The 16698-nt window shown below is 39.2% G+C and overlaps 2 protein-coding genes and 1 non-coding gene across 5 annotated transcripts; 2 read left to right on the top strand and 1 right to left on the bottom strand.

The window, feature by feature from the left end:
* Nucleotides 1-1278: 1278 nt before the first annotated feature.
* LOC106365616 (zinc finger Ran-binding domain-containing protein 2) lies at nucleotides 1279-7829 on the top strand. 3 transcript variants are annotated; one of them, XM_048753909.1, is made up of 3 exons: nucleotides 1279-1504; nucleotides 1597-2028; nucleotides 7069-7829. In XM_048753909.1, the coding sequence occupies exons 2-3, from the start codon at nucleotides 1623-1625 to the stop codon at nucleotides 7152-7154; spliced, it is 492 nt and encodes a 163-aa protein (XP_048609866.1). In that variant the 5' UTR covers nucleotides 1279-1504; nucleotides 1597-1622; the 3' UTR covers nucleotides 7155-7829. The 3 variants fall into 3 exon arrangements, with proteins under 3 accessions (XP_048609866.1, XP_048609867.1, XP_013660511.1); XM_048753910.1 differs by lacking the exon at nucleotides 7069-7829 and adding an exon at nucleotides 4020-6087; XM_013805057.3 differs by lacking the exon at nucleotides 7069-7829 and adding an exon at nucleotides 2719-2840 and having other exon boundaries at nucleotides 1280-1504.
* Nucleotides 7830-9245: 1416 nt separating this feature from the next.
* LOC125586660 lies at nucleotides 9246-9352 on the bottom strand. The gene has a single exon (XR_007323196.1). It is a non-coding gene; the product is annotated as a small nucleolar RNA R71 (small nucleolar RNA).
* A 730-nt stretch (nucleotides 9353-10082) lies between these two features.
* LOC125585867 lies at nucleotides 10083-11200 on the top strand. Its single transcript, XM_048755577.1, has 2 exons — nucleotides 10083-10640; nucleotides 10703-11200. Exons 1-2 carry the CDS (start codon nucleotides 10083-10085, stop codon nucleotides 11198-11200), a joined length of 1056 nt encoding a protein of 351 aa, XP_048611534.1.
* Nucleotides 11201-16698: the final 5498 nt, after the last annotated feature.

Here is a 16698-nt window from a genome sequence, read left to right as displayed (position 1 = left end):
CTTGGAGACAAAGTTGTTGAAGATTTATTTTAGAGAAGAAAACTCAATGAGGAAATTTCCCAAAAGACGTAGCAGAGTTTTAAAAAATATTCCAGTTTGGAATTTTCACATCTCTTTGGGAACTAAGGTTACTCGACTTGCTACCATGAGGGTCTTTAGCTGCGTATTAGGCTTATCACTTGCAATTGTATTCTTGACATAAGTGGGTTATCATATATAGTTTATAATATGAGTGAAAACACAAAAGGCTAGGTGAGAGATTCTAAGATCGTGTATTTGATTGTTTTGTTTAAAAAGATCTTTGTAGGTTACATTAAAAAAATTCTGGTAAAATATATCTTTTTGTAGAGATATTTTCTGTTGTATCATGTGTTAATCGTAGCTTTTGTATTTACATTCGAACCGGTAATAAAATTCAGTAGGTCGATCTCATTCTTATAAAAAAAAGACTTTTTGTTATTAAAATTTTCCTAGTTACTTTTAATGTATGTTTTATGTGATGGGTAAATGATCTTTGGACTTTAAGATATGAATGAGTGCCAATTTTCTCCTCGTTTGGGGTTTTCATGTAAATGGTAAAATGTTCACGGCATAACTTAACATTTTTTCTTTGGTCAAAAAGTTTAACTTAAATATCCATATATCGTTTATATATATTGTAATTCACAACATAATAAAACGAAACGGATAATATATAAGATGTCGAAATCCATTATGGAGCTAGGTACGAAGGGACACGAATGAAGGGCAGAATTGGAACAAATGGTTATTGGGGGGCAACAGAAAAGAATAATACCCCTTCATCATCTTCTCTTTTACCCACAATAATGCAATTGAGAATCACTTTAAGCCCTCAATGGTGCTTCCGTTATTTCCCTCCTAATTTATCTATCAACGTTCTTTTCCTTCACGTGAAATAGAGTTTCAACCTTTTTATTTAAATTGGCATCCGATGTCTTCTCGACCGTAATGTTTGAATGTAGAAACGTAAAAATATTTTCCTAATCCCATGGACATGATAATGGTGCCACAAACCCAATATGACTGGATCATCCAGAAACTTTAGTTGATACATTTGGAAATTAAATTACAAAAAATTCAAAATTATGATATTTTCTTAAGCTTTTAATTAATATATATGAATATACGGGATCTTTCGCCGACGCTCAAAATAATAGCCGGAGCCTGTGAAGCTTGAGAATTCTTGCTATTAAAGGCATACTGGCCAACTATAATCGAAACCGCAGTTGGACAACTCGAATCCGAGTCGACCGAACACTACCATGTATTTGGTTGACCACCTCGCCACATCACAAGGCTAATTCATCCGTGTTAATTTCTTAGTTTAACTTATTTTACAATGTCCTCATGTTGCAGAGAAAGTTGATGGAATCAGCATCTACCTAAATATACATTCTCATGATAATGCTTATATAAAGCCATGTTCCTCAAACAACCAATTCCACCACTTCCTTTAGCTTACTAGTCTCTTGTGTCTTCTCAGGTTCGGCCTTCTCTTTAAATCCAGTCTCCTTCATATATATAAGATTTTACTTTTTGAGTATATTGGCTAAATACTATAAGTAAACTTTTCAGGTGTTTAGAGACTTATATATAGAAAGATGAGCTGGACTGGAGGAGACTGGCTATGTGGGGCGTGTCAGCACGCAAACTTCAAAAAAAGAGAAGCATGCCAGAAATGTGGATACCCCAAGTTTGGAGGGGTAGATGTGTCAACGTACTTGTACAACAGGACTGAGGTTTTGGCTGGTGATTGGTATTGTGGTGCATTGAATTGTGGGAGTCACAATTACGCAAGCCGCACAAGTTGCTATCGATGTGGAATGATCAAAGTCGAGTATACAGATCAGTACTACGGAGCTCAAATGGTTGCTTACGGGAATGATGCCGGGGCTTGTCCTCCCGGCTGGAAAACTGGCGATTGGGTTTGTCCAAGGGTCGGTTGTGGGGTTCATAACTACGCTAGCAGGGTTGAATGCTTCAAATGCAAGACAACAAGAGATTACGGTACGTCAAATTTCTCCTTCTCAATCAGGATAAAACGATCTATTATTCTAAACAAAACTGAAATACTTAGTTCAAAAAAAAATTAACTACAACTTGATAAAATGTGAATTTCATTGATGAACAATGTGCAATTGATACAAGCTACCTTGAATCCCATTCTGCTTGATAAAGCAATTGGGTGGCTAAATGTCCCAAAAAGAATAAAAAAAGACGCTTAAACAACAAACAGGTTTAATCCAGCTCCAAAACTATGACAAGCTAAGCTATACAGATTGTTAGAAACAACAATTTCATCCTAGATGGCCCAAGTACCAAGCAAACGCTGAGACCCTGCAAGAAAAGCAACAGTGACCAAAAGAGAGTTAGCCAGAGAACAACACTATAACTTTATATTGCTTAAATATATAAATGAATGATGTTTAAAAAAAAACTTTATATTGCTTAAATGAATTAACTTAATCACCTTCACTAGAAAAAAACAAAACCAAAATCTCGATTGAACGCCCGTACTTTTTACTTTGGACTGAAAAAGGCTTATTCATCGCTCTTTACTCTTTGGAATGTTTTTTTTTTTTTGTTCACTTTTTTTTTTGTTCACTTTTTTTTTTTGTTCACTACTCTTTGGAATGTTATTATATACAATTCTACCATTGGATTGACATATTTTTCGTCTCTTATTTTCTTCTCTAGGTGGCGTCTAGATGAAAGACAAAGAGGAATCACCATTTTAATTGTAACTGTAATTGTCACGTATTTTCAACAAGTGTTACCAGTTTCTAACATGCAAGAGGCCTTCTTACGTTGACTGATAATTCTTAAATTTTGTGCAAATCAAAAGATAGTAACAATTTTATTCGGATTAGTATTCTTAGCACAATATAAGACTAGATACTTGAGTTAAGGCTACCCTAATAAGTGCAAATATATATATACAAATAAAAACAATGGATTATTGAAGAGCTTTTTTTCCTTTTTACAAACCATATCGAAAATGAATATAGTGGAATAAAAACAAATAAAATGTATTAGCAGATACAAAAAAATCAAGTACTTTTCTTTTCTTTTCTTTTTTGGTAATCTCAAGTTCTTTTCTTTTTTTTTGAAAAAAGTACTTTTCTTTTGCTCTACCGTTTGTTTAATTATATGTATGTAACTTTCGTTAAGTACTCACGCCATAATTTAATTTACTATGGATTTCTTAAAAGCTGGTTCCGGTAACTACAATGAAACCCGCAGTCACACGAACAAGAATACAGTTTTTCTTTTCTTTTCTTTTCTTTTGGCGTACCTATTCAGTGATCTATTGTATCTACGAAAAACTCGTGTAACAAACAATAACGTTTTAATGTTTATAAACAATTTTGGTTTTCCATTCATCTAAATGTATAAAACATTTTTTTTATAATGACATTAGATTGTGACTCGTGCTTAAAAACATAAAATTTAAATTTAAATAATCATTTTAGTGTTTTTTACTTTATTTGTAGATGAGATTTTTTAAAAAATTTAAATTTGTATATAAAAGCTGAATTCTTATTTTGATATGCCAAATATTTTTACTATTTGATTTTACAAAGAGTAATTTTAATACAATTGTAAAGATCCGTCCACATATTTATTAGTCTCTACATCCTACTATAAGTATATAACGTAATAGAATGGCCTTTTGACGTAAAAAAAAAAAGTATATAATGTAAAATCATAAATTCAAAATATTTTACTTTAGTTAAGTGGTTGTTTTGAAAGTTAAATGATGAAAATATAATATGCATTACAATAATATAAAATATAAAAAAATATTTAGATATAGAAGATTTGTTTATGTATTCTAATATAGTATATTCCATTAGTGTCTCCAAATAAAACAGAAAAAAAATCTACTAAATAGAAATTCTTGCATATTTCAGAATATGAAAATATGTAACCTAGTTTTCGACAATAAAAAGACTTCTTTTGATTATTGTTCCTACTGCTTTCTTCTCGTTTCGTAGTACAGACAATTTATCACCTTGAGAGACACGACCAGGATATCATGGTGAGGAGCCATGACTTTCTCATGCCCCTTTGATGTGAAGCTTACACTACAAAAAAAGGTTCACATTGTTATATCACGTTATACTGAACTGCTATCTTAGATGAGTTTGAAATTTTGGTACTTTATAATATTATTAGATAAACGATGTGATAGAGCGAAACTTAAAATACCACTTAATTAATGTTATTTTGAAAATTAGATGAGCGGGAAGATAAAATTATTGATCCCGCCAATACTTAACAAAAAATTAAACTTAAGTGCCAAATATATTAATTAAGCGACTTCAATAATTCTATCAAAATCATATAATAGCATTTTTCTAACGCTAAAAACAAATATTTTCAAACATTATATTTCGGACACCAAAACTCTAAACTTAAACTACATACCAAATCATAAACTCTTTTTATATCTAAACATAATTTGTAATTTCCAAAATTCTTTAGTTTTATAACTTTAACTTTATAACTAAGTTTTAACATTTATATTTAATACTTCATTTTAATATTTATAACTCCTAAATTAAAAAAAATCAAATTCCAAACCCTATATCTAAAATACAAACCCTATTCCTCAAACCCCAAATATATATGTAATGTACCCTAAATTATAAATCTACTCAGTAAAACTAATATTTCCAACTTAAACACCAAACTTAACACATAAATTACATATAAATTACAAATCTAGCTAATTTTCAAATTTTATGCTCAAATTTCATTCTAAATCCCAAACCCCATACTCCAAACCTTACATCATAACACTAAATTTAATTAATTATAAACTTCAAAAAATAAATTTTATATTCTAAAACTAACTCCTACCACTATTTTCAAACCCTAAACCCTAAACCATAAACTTATACACATTAAACTTTAAGTAACCATTAAACTTTAAACGAACCATATTCCCAAACTCCAAACTCTAAACATAAGTAACCATTGAACTTTAAATTTTCTTTTATTTTTAAACTAAATCACCAAACTCTAAATCATAATCACAATCTTAAATTATAAATTTTGTTTTTATATATTTTTAAACTACATATTCTTTTTTAAAACATCAAATATAATATTTTAAAATTTAAAACCTCATATTTTAATATAAACTTTTACTTTTGTTAAAAAAATTAATCTAAAATATATAACTAGTAATAATAAAACATTAAACATAAAAAAAAAATTATTTATACAACTGATATTATTAACAACAATAAATGAAATAAATTATTTTATTGGTTAATCATAAAAACATGGAATTATTTTGGCCATTGATTGATTGGTTTAATCCAAAGGCCCAAAAGCATTCTTTTGTGATCTCAGTACTCTCTTCTCATTGGTTGATCTTGCACAAGAAGGATTATTATTTTTGACCACTGATTTTTAATCCAATGGCTCAAAAACATTCATTTGTGATTTCTCTCTTTCCTCATTGGACAACTCTTATCTCTTCTCTCTTTTCCATTGAAAACTCACCACCACAAAGTCTTTCTTCTCCACTTCAATCTGCAAATACACATTACTCCTATACGCTCATCCTCTCCTCCTATCCGGATGGCTCCTTCTCCTCCCTGACGCCTACTCTGTGAAGCCTCGTCCTCTGGTTCAGTGGAGATGATGAAGGCGTGAAAGGAGATGACATCATGAAGAAGGAAGAAGAAGATGCAGCAGAGGTGGTGCGGAGATGACAGAGGAAGAAGACGAGGCGGCGGAGATGGTGGTAGTGACTAATCAGACACGGAGGCAGAGGTAGATGCGGTTCAGAGAAAGGTGTTTTGAGGCTGAGGCATGAAGCACAAGCCACGGAAGCAAGACGTAACAGATGCGGTGGTGCTTGAGGAAGGCAGTGGCTTAGGTTTAGGTTTTGGTAATTAGATTTTGGTTTACTGTGTGTTTAATTAGTGTTTGGTTTAATTTGTTCTGGTTTACTTAATTTTTTTAATTTTTGGTTTAGTTTTGTAAAACTTATTTTATTTGTAAGCTGATTTTAATTAATAAGTAAAATAAAATTTTAATTATATTTAATTTTTGATTTAATTTCTATATATTAATTTTAATTAAATAATCAAATTAATTTTTAATTATTTTATTTCAAATTATAGCATTATATCAATGTCATTATAGGTACATCATAGCGTAAATCGAATGTTATAGTTAAGTTAATATTATCATCCATGTATTGCTATCAGAACTTCACATTTATTAGTGTCAAAAAAATGTTTTGGGTACATATGTAGCATTCTAAGCACATATTTCATGTGCTAAGAATGTAAATATTTTTTATAGTGTTATTTCGTCATTTCCCAGGAGCATGCGTTTCGCGATCCCGTTTCGTGAATATTCTTGGCATTTATGGTGCTTTTCTTGACCGATGCATGCGTGATGCCACTTATTTTGGAGCCACCAAATATTACATTAATTACCTATCATGCCTAGGTAGGGAGACATGAGTAGTTCTGACCGGTTTGTTTTTCTCTTCTTTATTGTTAAAAATATTTTGTGCTTTGTCGGAAAGAAATTTCCAGAGGTATCCTTTATTTAGTAGCTCATTGACTCATTGACTTCTATCTTAAGTGAGATGCAATCATCTATTTTATGACTGTGTTCATTGTAGAATTTGAACCACCGGTTTGGGTTTCAGAATTCTTTGGGTTCTTTCATCTTTTGAAACCACTTGACTTATGGATCCATCTACCTCAGAACATTGACCGATTCAAATTTTGAGATGAAGATATTGGAGATGTCTGGCCATGTTGACACTTCCATTGATTTGGCTTTTTATATTGTTGGTTGTGGTATATGCCACGATTCATGCTTCCTGTCTTTTTCCAGGCTTCTGATAGGGTTATCTTTGTCGCTTTTCTCATTCTTTGTCACATATAATTCTTTCTTTTGGGAATGTTTGAGTCGATATGTAGAATCTTCATCCTACATTACATATGCCCAAGCTCGGGACAAAACATCTTTCATGGTCATGCATTGATACTTTATCAGTTACTTGTACAGATTTCGAGCCATGGAGCATGCCGAGGCGTTATCTACGGGATGGATACATTTTTTTAGTCGAATTGTGCTATATAGCTACACAGTGATCCAGCTTGATGTTGTAGCATCTCGTAAAGAGATCGTAGGCCATCTTTTCTAGGTTCTTGCTGCTCAAAAATTGTCTTACGAATTGGTCGGTTAGGGCTGCAACGAAACATATCAATCAATTAGGCAAGTTGATGTACCATTTCAAAGAGGGCTCAGTCAGTGTTGAACCAAAATCCTTTCACATGATGACTTTCTGATATATGGTGTTTTTGGCACCATTGTACTTATGTTTTCTAACTTGTTTTCAATGCTTTATCGAGTTAGCCCAGTCTTTTTCGAGTCATTTCAGGTCCGGAGTAGGCTAAAGAGTTGAAGGAAGGAGCATGAAGAAAGGAGCAAGAATTGGAGCATTTCCCCGCGGAACAATCATGCGGAGCAGTCTGACGGTTGATCCCACTAGGAGCAGCCAGCCGATTGTTCCCCGACATTTATGGAAGTTTCCATGTCTTTCAAAGATTTGCCCTAATCACTTACTCCCTCCTATGAAGTCGGTGGCGCCTCCATATAAAAAAACATCCATATCTTTATTTTCTTTTCACACTAGTTTTGCAAGAAGACCTAGACTTATTATTGGGTTTTGCTATTGTAAAGGAGACGGCTCCTCTTCTCACCAAGAATATCATCCTGAACCCTATTGATTTCTCTCTGGTATTATATGCAGTATCATTCAGTTATTATGTCTTGTTCATCTTGTTTAATGGCTGAGTAGTCGGCTAGCTTGTCTAGGGTTTTAGGGTGTTGGTCGTAAAAGCTAAACATAAATAAGCGATCATATTGTGTCTTTGTTCATCTCTGTTCTTAATGCTAGCTTTAACCTGATCACTTACTGCTAGATCTTAGGTTTAACCTGCTCATTAACCTTGTAGTAGATAACTTGATATTGATTGAATGAGCCGAGCATCCCTAGTCAGCGAAAGTAGATATTAGGGTGCTCGGTGATCCTATCGGACTTGATTTCTATTGCTTGTAGTCGATCCATGATCCAAACGAGATTTTAGGTGTCAAGGTCGATCCGCAAATGGAGCAGCATCACGACAGTGGGCTGTTCTACTCGATTGATCCGTGTTCTAGATTGTGCTGCATTGCGCTTGAATAAATGTTTGGTATAGCATCAACACCAGATAAGAAACCCTAGACTGGCTTCTCTATAATTTGAACTTACTCTTTTCAATCATTTACTTTACTTGCACGTCACTACTTAAATCAAAACCCCACCATTAGTTCTTGCTAAGTTGAAAACTCTTAAAAATAAAGTGTAGACTGGTCCTTTGGATTGAATCTTAAATACTACAATTACCACTGTTAACTTGACAGTAGGAAATGTTTAATTTTAGTGTATCAAGTTTTGGCGCCGTTGCGATGGGACCAAATATTTTTACCTTTATTTTCCAGTTCTATATATAGTCTAAGACATCTAACTTGATTTTCTCTCTTTGTTGCAACTAATGATCCATGTGCATGACCAATAGACATACTCGGAGCAACGCACAAGGACCATTATTCACGCTTAGCAACGAAGAGCTCGCAAGATTTAAAGACATAATCGTCAACAACCGCGGCCTACTAACACCACAATGGGTGATAATAGAGACCAGGATGATCTCACTGCTACAATGGTGCTCATGAAACAACAGATGTAGCAGATGCAACAGACCATCAATGCACAACAAGCTACTCAGCAAGCAGCGTCTGAACTTGCTGCACATCCAGCTGAGCAACAAGGCGCTCCCATCGGAGAGCGGAACCTCCCGCAGAACTTCCCTACCACCCGCTCCGCCATCAACCCCCCTCCTTGCACTCGACAGGATTATGAGATCAAGCCTGCTTTGATCGGCCTGGTGCAGAAAAAGATGTTCAACAGCCTCGCAGCTGAAATTCCGATGGACCACATCAAGAACTTTGAGAGAGTCTGCAACTTCTCTCGCGCAAATGGAGTGGCACAAGACTACATCAAATGCACCATGTTCCCACTCTCTCTTGGTGGGAAAGCAGCTCGCTAGCTAGACTCTCTCCCAACCGGTTCCCTCACTACATGGGAACATGTCTGAGCAACGTTCTTAAGTCACTTCTACACGAAGTCCAAAACTGCGGCTCTGAGGCATAATATCTCCAATTTTAAGCAAAAGACTGACGAGCCTTTCTATGATGCTTGGGAGCGTTTCAAGGAGTACCGAAGGGAATGCCCTCACCATGGGTTTGAGGACGATTACATACTGGAAGTGTTCTATGATGGAGTGAGCTATGAGTTTCGTAATGCTCAAGATTCCTCGAGTAATGGAGATTTCATGACTAAAACAACACCAGGTGCATTCGCACTGATCGAGAATATGTCAAGCTCACTAAACAAGAACAAGGAGAAAGATCGCTCCAAGAACGTAAACAGCATAGACGATCTAGCGGCAAAGGTTGACCGGCTGATAAAGGGCAATCAGAGCCAAGTGTTCATCATGAAAGAAGCTGCACCAGAAGCAGACAACACTGTGGACGATAACCAAGAGGTGAGCTATGTCAATGGACAACGATGGCAGTACAAGAACTACCACCCGAACCCTAACATGAGGAACAACGCTCATCTCTTTGCGTACTATAAGCTAGACAAACCAGTTGACAACGCACAGAACAATCAAGGACAGAACATAGGGTATCAGAAGGGTTACCAAGGAAGAACCTATGTTCTGAGCCAGGCGTATCACAACCAGTTCCAGAACCAAAAGCAGTAGACTGGTCAACAGGTTGCTCATGCACCTACGACTGCTCCGCAAGACGAGATGAAGGGTCCAATGACGATGATGCATCAGCTGCTCCAGGGTCAGCAAATTCAAGGGAAAACGTTGAATTAGGTCACCACAAACATCAACTCCATAATGAACCATATGTTCAATGACCTGAGCACCAAATATGAAAATGTCGCTAGCCATATGCGGCAGATGGACATTCAGATCGCTCAGACAGATGAGAGTGTGAAGAGGCAGCAAGGTAATCTCCCTGGAAAGACCGATAAGAATCCTAAAGAATGCAGTGCAGTTGAACTGAGGAGTGGAAGGAGACTACCAGATGCGGCCACTAAGAAGCTAACAGCGGCAGAGAAGGGAAAGCAAAAGGAGGGCGAGCAACCGCGATCCGAAGCTGCTCCTCTCTCTGACGAGGAAACAGAACAGCCTGCTGAGATTGATCCAGCCCCTGCCGCTACACCTGTTAAGCCTGTTCCTACGCGCGAATACACACCTAAGGTTCCATACCCTGTTCCCACAAAAAAGTCTCAGAAGGATCGTGACGAGATGAAGTGTAAGAAGATGCTAAAGGATCTAACTATCAAGTTACCTCTGACTGATGCAATCCAGATGATTCCTTTTATGCGCAGTTTGATGAAGGGTTTGGTCTCAGGAAAGATAACTCGAGACAGTGAGGTTATGTTGGTTTCGAAGGAGTGTAGTGCAGTGCTTCAGAACAGGCCAATTAAGAAATTGGGTGATCCAGGAAAATTTGTTCTTTCGATGCAGATTGGGAAAACAGTGTTCGCTTGTTCTCTTTGCGATCTGGGCTCCAGTGTCAACCTCATGCCTCACTCTGTGGCAAAGCGACTGGGTTCACAGACTTCAAGCCAACAAGAATTTCCATGGTGTTCGCGGATAGATCAGTTAAGCCACCGGTGGGTATTCTGGAAGATCTCCATGTCCGAGTAGGCAACACCTTTGTTCCAACAGATGTTGTGGTTCTAGAGCTTGACGAAGAACCAAGAGATCCACTCATCCTGCGCCGTCCTTTCTTATGCACAGCTGGTGCGATTATTGATGTTCGACAAGGAAGGATTGATCTTCACCTTGGAGACATTGCGATGAAGTTCGAGATGAACAAGTTGCTGAAGCAGCCGATGATAGATGCGCAGACCTACTCAGTTGAAGACGAAGATCAGGAACTGTTCCCTCAAGAGGGAATGATTGAGGCAATCTTAACTGATGAACCACTTGAACTGGCCCTGATCCGAGCTGAGACTGAGCCCAACATCAAGAACGTGGACGCGGATTGGCTACAACAAGATACTTGACTCTGCCAAAAGCATGGAAAAGCTAGTCACTTATCTAAGTTTGGGGGAGAAAGACGAGAGAAATCAGAGTAGTACAGTCGGAGCAGCAGTTCCCAAAAGACAACTATGCCGAACATACAACTTGACGATCCATGGAGTGAGCTGAAAGCCCCAAACATCGAGCTCAAATCCCTCCCTACCCTACGGGGCTCAGGTACGCGTTCTTGGGAAAAAATTCCACCTATCCTGTCATTGTGAACTTTGAGCGAAATAATGTTGAGACTGCTAAACTCTTGTGTGAGCTAAGAAAATATCGTAAGGCATTAGGGTATTCTCTAGCTGGCATTTCACCTGATTTGTGCATGCATAGGATGCATCTAGAAGATGAACCAATGACTTCTGTAGAGCATCAGGGGAGGTTAAACCCGAATCTGAAAGATGTTGTAAGGAAAGAGATAATGAAACTTCTAGAGGCTGGTGTAATATATGCCATCTCTGATAGCAATTGGGTTAGTCCTGTCCATGTAGTTTCTAAGAAAGGTGGAATAACTGTCATAACAAATGAAAAGAATGAATTGATCCCTACTAGAACTGTAACTGGACATTGCATGTGCATTGATTTTCGTAAATTGAATGTTGCGACTCGCAAGGAATACTTTCCACTCCCTTTCATTGATCAAATGCTTCAAAGATTGGCTAAGCACCCATACTATTGTTTTTTAGATGGTTTTTCAGGTTTCTTTAAGATTCCCATCCACCTAGATGATCAGGAGAAGACGACGTTCACATTCCCAAACGGCACGTTTGCCTATAGGAGGATGCCATTCGGGTTGTGCAATGCTCCTACGACATTTCAACGTTGCACGATGTCTACTTTTACTGACCTGGTTGATGAAAAAATGGATGTTTTCATGGATCACTTAAGTGTCTATGGAAGCTCCTTTTCTGTATGTTTGAAAATTTTGTGTAGGGTGTTGCAGCGATGCGAGGAGAAAGATCTGGTGCTTAACTGGGAGAAGTGTGACTTCATGGTCAAATATGGGATTGTCCTCGGACACATGATCTCAGAGAAGGGGATCAAGTTTGACAAGGAAAAGATCGAGGTGACGATGAGCTTGCAGCCACCAACCAGAGTCAAGGGAATCAGAAGCTTCTTGGGACACGCCGGTTTCTATAGGAAGTTCATCAAGGATTTCTCAAAAATTGCAAGACCACTCACTAGGCTGCTGTGCAAGGACACCATGTTCGAGTTCGATAGCGATTGCTTGGTTGCTTTCCACACGATAAAAGGAGTCTTGATCAGTGCCCCAGTCGTTCAACCTCTAGACTGGGACCTTCCTTTTGAGATCATGACTGATGTTGGGGTCAAAATCGGTCACGACGGAATCAATGTCTGAAAGTCCGTAAAAATCGGCATGAACGTTTTTACGAAAAATAAATCTTCGAAAAAGATTCTTCCTTACGAAAAGCTTTGCGGAGGAAACACGAGACATCGGACAAGAGCTCGAAAAAGGTCGCTACGCAGCGACCAAACGCGTGTTCCGCTCGATCGCTACGTAGCGACCGAGCGTCCGTTCCGCTCGGTCTCTACGTAGCGACCGAGCTCTTCCGAAATGTCGATACGACATTAGTTCATGCATTCTCGTCTACCCTTCGATGCTATCTCCTGAAAACCGTAGCGAACCCATTTCATGTTTCCCGCCATTCTAAGTCATCGATCAAACTTTACGGTAAAAATCGCGGAAAGTTCGTTCTTTATCGAAAGAAGCCGTAATAAACGCTTCGAGTCAGAAGACGGCCCAAAGGGACCTAAGACATGACTCGAGGCCCAACTTACGATTTCTCAACCAACAGCCCGTAAGCCGCATGACGGTTTACGCTTGGTTTGCAAGGAAAGATAAATGTCAAGTCTCCGCGGATAAATATGAAATTTTGAAGATAATTACGAAGATCGGAAAAAATGGAATATCTCCATTTTTATGCTATGACGGCTTAAGGACAGAAGAGGAAAAGCGTAAACCGACCTAGGAGCCAGTATATAAGGAGTCCTAGGCGAGAGGCATGGGTGGAGATTTTTTCAGAGAAAACTTAGCACTTAGAGCAATTAGGCAACTTTCCGTTTTTGTTATTTCGAGCTGCGACTCAACTAGGTTTTGCAGTCTTAGGTTGTTAGAACTAGGAATCTCGCCGACAGCTCTCATAGCCAAGGCTTCTACCTTGTTGTAACACTCATACGAGGATTCGGAATAAAACTCATTTTGCTCTCTTTTACGATTTCTTATTTCTTTTCGTCTTTAATTGCGTGTTCTGATTGTTTGGTGTGTGGTTTAAAAGATATCTGAGACCTCTGGGAAATTAGGGTTTTCCTAACTTTCCTAATTTAAACGGAAATCGACAGTGCGAATTTCGGTTCCCACAGTTTGGCGCTAGAAGGAGGGGGGCGACGGATTACTCAAACTCATAGACGCAAAACGCTTGATAAAAACAATGTCTGGAAATACGAAAGACAAAATCGCAGTTTGCAATAACGCTGGTAAGACAACTCCAGCCGCCACGGTGCCTGCGGCGAACGCTTAGGCAAACGCCACAGTTCTTGAGAAAATCGAAAACCTAGCCGCGACTCTTCGCCATAGGAAGTGCAACGAAACGAGCTCGCGATTTCTCTGTCTAAACGTAAAGGGAAACAATAAATTTTATCAAAACCCGTAAGTTTGGCTCATTACCGAACTAAAAAAGTCTCAACGCATAAGGGTTTTACCAAAACACGTTTTCCGAAAGCTTTTCGGAAAAGTAAAACTTGCTCTCCCCTACCGCAGAAAAACCCTAGGTTAATCGCGGAAAAAGAAGCACATCGAATCAGGTACATAGCTCGCTGCTGTACTTCTTCCGAATATCTTTCGGAAAAAACCCTAGATTAATCGTAGAAAATGGAAGCGCAGCAAATCGGTTACAAAACCCCCACGGCTGTACTTCTTCAAAATAACTTTCAGAGAAACGAAGTTGATTTCTATAGAATCACTCGAAACCTAAAACGGCTGACGAAGACTAAAAAAAAAAAGCAAAACGGGAGATTGTATCCCCACCGCTAAAATGTTTTCTGAAGCCTAAGATTTCGTAAGAATTCAAGTATCACTTTCATAGTAATAAACTCTGCGAGTTGTCGCTGTTTGTCACCTAAATCTTACTTCAAAAAAAAAAAACTGCTCGAAACTTCCACGGATCAATCCCACGGATAAGAGAAAAACTTCTGACTAAGTTTAGTTGCAATAATTAGCCTCGTCACAGCTCTCGTACAGCCAAAACTTGAAAACCTCTTTACGGAACAAATCTCGTAAAAATTATGCTCGACAACATCTTGCGAAATAACCTTCGCAAGAATTAAGCTCGACAACATTTTATGAAACAACTTTCGTAAAATTAAAATCGATAACATTTTGCGGAATAACTGTCATAAAATTGACCGACCAAGACACTCGGTCGGTCGCTACGTATTGAGCAACCAAGACACTCGGTCGGTCGCTACGTATTGAGCGACCTAGCTAGTCGGTCGGTCGCTACGTATTGAGCGACCTAGCCACTCGGTCGGTCGCTACGTATTGAGCGACCAAGCCACTCGGTCGGTCGCTACGTATTGAGCGACCAAGCCACTCGGTCGGTCGCTACGTATTGACCGACCTAGCTACTCGGTCGGTCGCTACGTATTGAGCGACCAAGACACTAAGTCAGTCGCTACGTATTGAGCGACCAAGACACTCGGTCGGTCGTTACGTATTGAGCGACCAAGACACTCGGTCGGTCGCTACGTATTGAGCGACCTAGCTACTCGGTCGGTCGCTACGTATTGAGCGACCTAGCCACTCGTTCGGTCGCTACGTATTGAGCGACCAAGCCACTCGGTCGGTCGCTACGTATTGAGCGACCAAGACACTCGGTCGGTCGCTACGTATTGAGCGACCTAGCTACTCGGTCGATCGCTACGTATTGAGCGACCAAGCCACTCGGTCGGTCGCTACGTATTGAGCGACCAAGACACTCGGTCGGTCGCTATGTATTGAGCGACCTAGCTACTAGGTCGGTCGCTACGTATTGAGCGACCTAGCCACTCGGTCGGTCGCTACGTATTGACCGACCAAGCCACTCGGTCGGTCGCTACGTATTGAGCGACCAAGACACTCGATCGGTTGCTACGTATTGAGCGACCTAGCTACTTGGTCGGTCGCTACGTATTGAGCAATCAAGCCACTCGGTCGGTCGCTACGTATTGAGCGACCAAGTCATTTGGTCGGTCGCTACGTATTGAGCGACCTAGCCACTCGGTCGGTCGCTACGTATTGGGCGACCTAGCCACTCGGTCGGTCGCTACGTATTGACCGACCAAGCCACTCGGTCGGTCGCTACATATTGAGCGACCTAGCTACTCGGTCTATCGCTACGTATTGAGCGACCTAGCCACTCGGTCGGTCGCTACGTATTGAGCGACCTAGCCACTCGGTCGGTCGCTACGTTTGAGCGACCAAGCCACGCGGTCGGTCGCTACGTATTGAGCGACCTAGCCGCTCGGTCGGTCGCTACGTATTGAGCGATTAAGCCACTCGGTCGGTCGCTACATATTGACCGACTAAGACACTCGGTCGATCGCTACGTATTGAGCGACCTAGCCACTCGGTCGGTTGCTACGCATTGAGCGACCAAGCCACTCGGTCGGTCGCTACGTATTGAGCGACCAAGACACTCGGTCGGTCGCTACGAATTGCAAATGACCAAGACACAAAAAGAGAAGGGCAAATGAGTTAGCAAAACTGAGAAGAGACAAAACTGCATCTTCGAGAGAACTAAGGTATTTGCGACTTGAAATTTTTGAAATCAGACTTGGAGTTTTCGTAGGAAATTACAAATAAATAAAAATACCTTTGAGACTGCCATAGAACTTTAGGTAACGTAAAACCTAGGTGGATAGTCTAGCGAACTAAGTCTTAGGTGATTTTTCCTGTCTCAATATATTGTCCCATAACTGTTCGGCCAGATCTTGCAAACCGATTTAAACTCTCCGAAAATCGAGAAACGATCGCCACGCATATCAAGCTCGCTTCCTAAGGAGAGAAAAAACTAGAGACATGAACGTCGTCTTAAAACCGATTCGTTTCTGGCAATTCTTTCGGAACCGACATATTCCAAGTCTTCAACCTGGAAACAACCAAATCACAGTCCAAGCGTCTTCTTCAAACCGACTCGGACTGTCGATCATTCTATTCCTCGAGAAAAAAAGGACGGAGTAGGTGCGTATACTATACTCGTATACTCTCATACTTCAAAAACATATTCAAACAATGCGATGTCTCGTCAAGATCAAGAAAACCCTTACGACAAGAAAACGCTTTCGACAAAGCAAACTCTCGTAGAAATATGCGGAAAAATATTCATACAATGCGATGTCTCGTCAAGATCATCCTAAAAGCAAACGACAATCTGAGATTCGTCTAAACGATAGGAACTGATCCAAACCATGTTGGAAAATTCTC

This window comes from Brassica napus, chromosome C4 (genome assembly GCF_020379485.1).
Source record: "Brassica napus cultivar Da-Ae chromosome C4, Da-Ae, whole genome shotgun sequence".
Taxonomy (NCBI): Eukaryota; Viridiplantae; Streptophyta; class Magnoliopsida; order Brassicales; family Brassicaceae; genus Brassica; species Brassica napus.
Note: the sequence above shows the minus strand (reverse complement) of the source record. Positions and strands in the feature narration are given on the sequence as shown.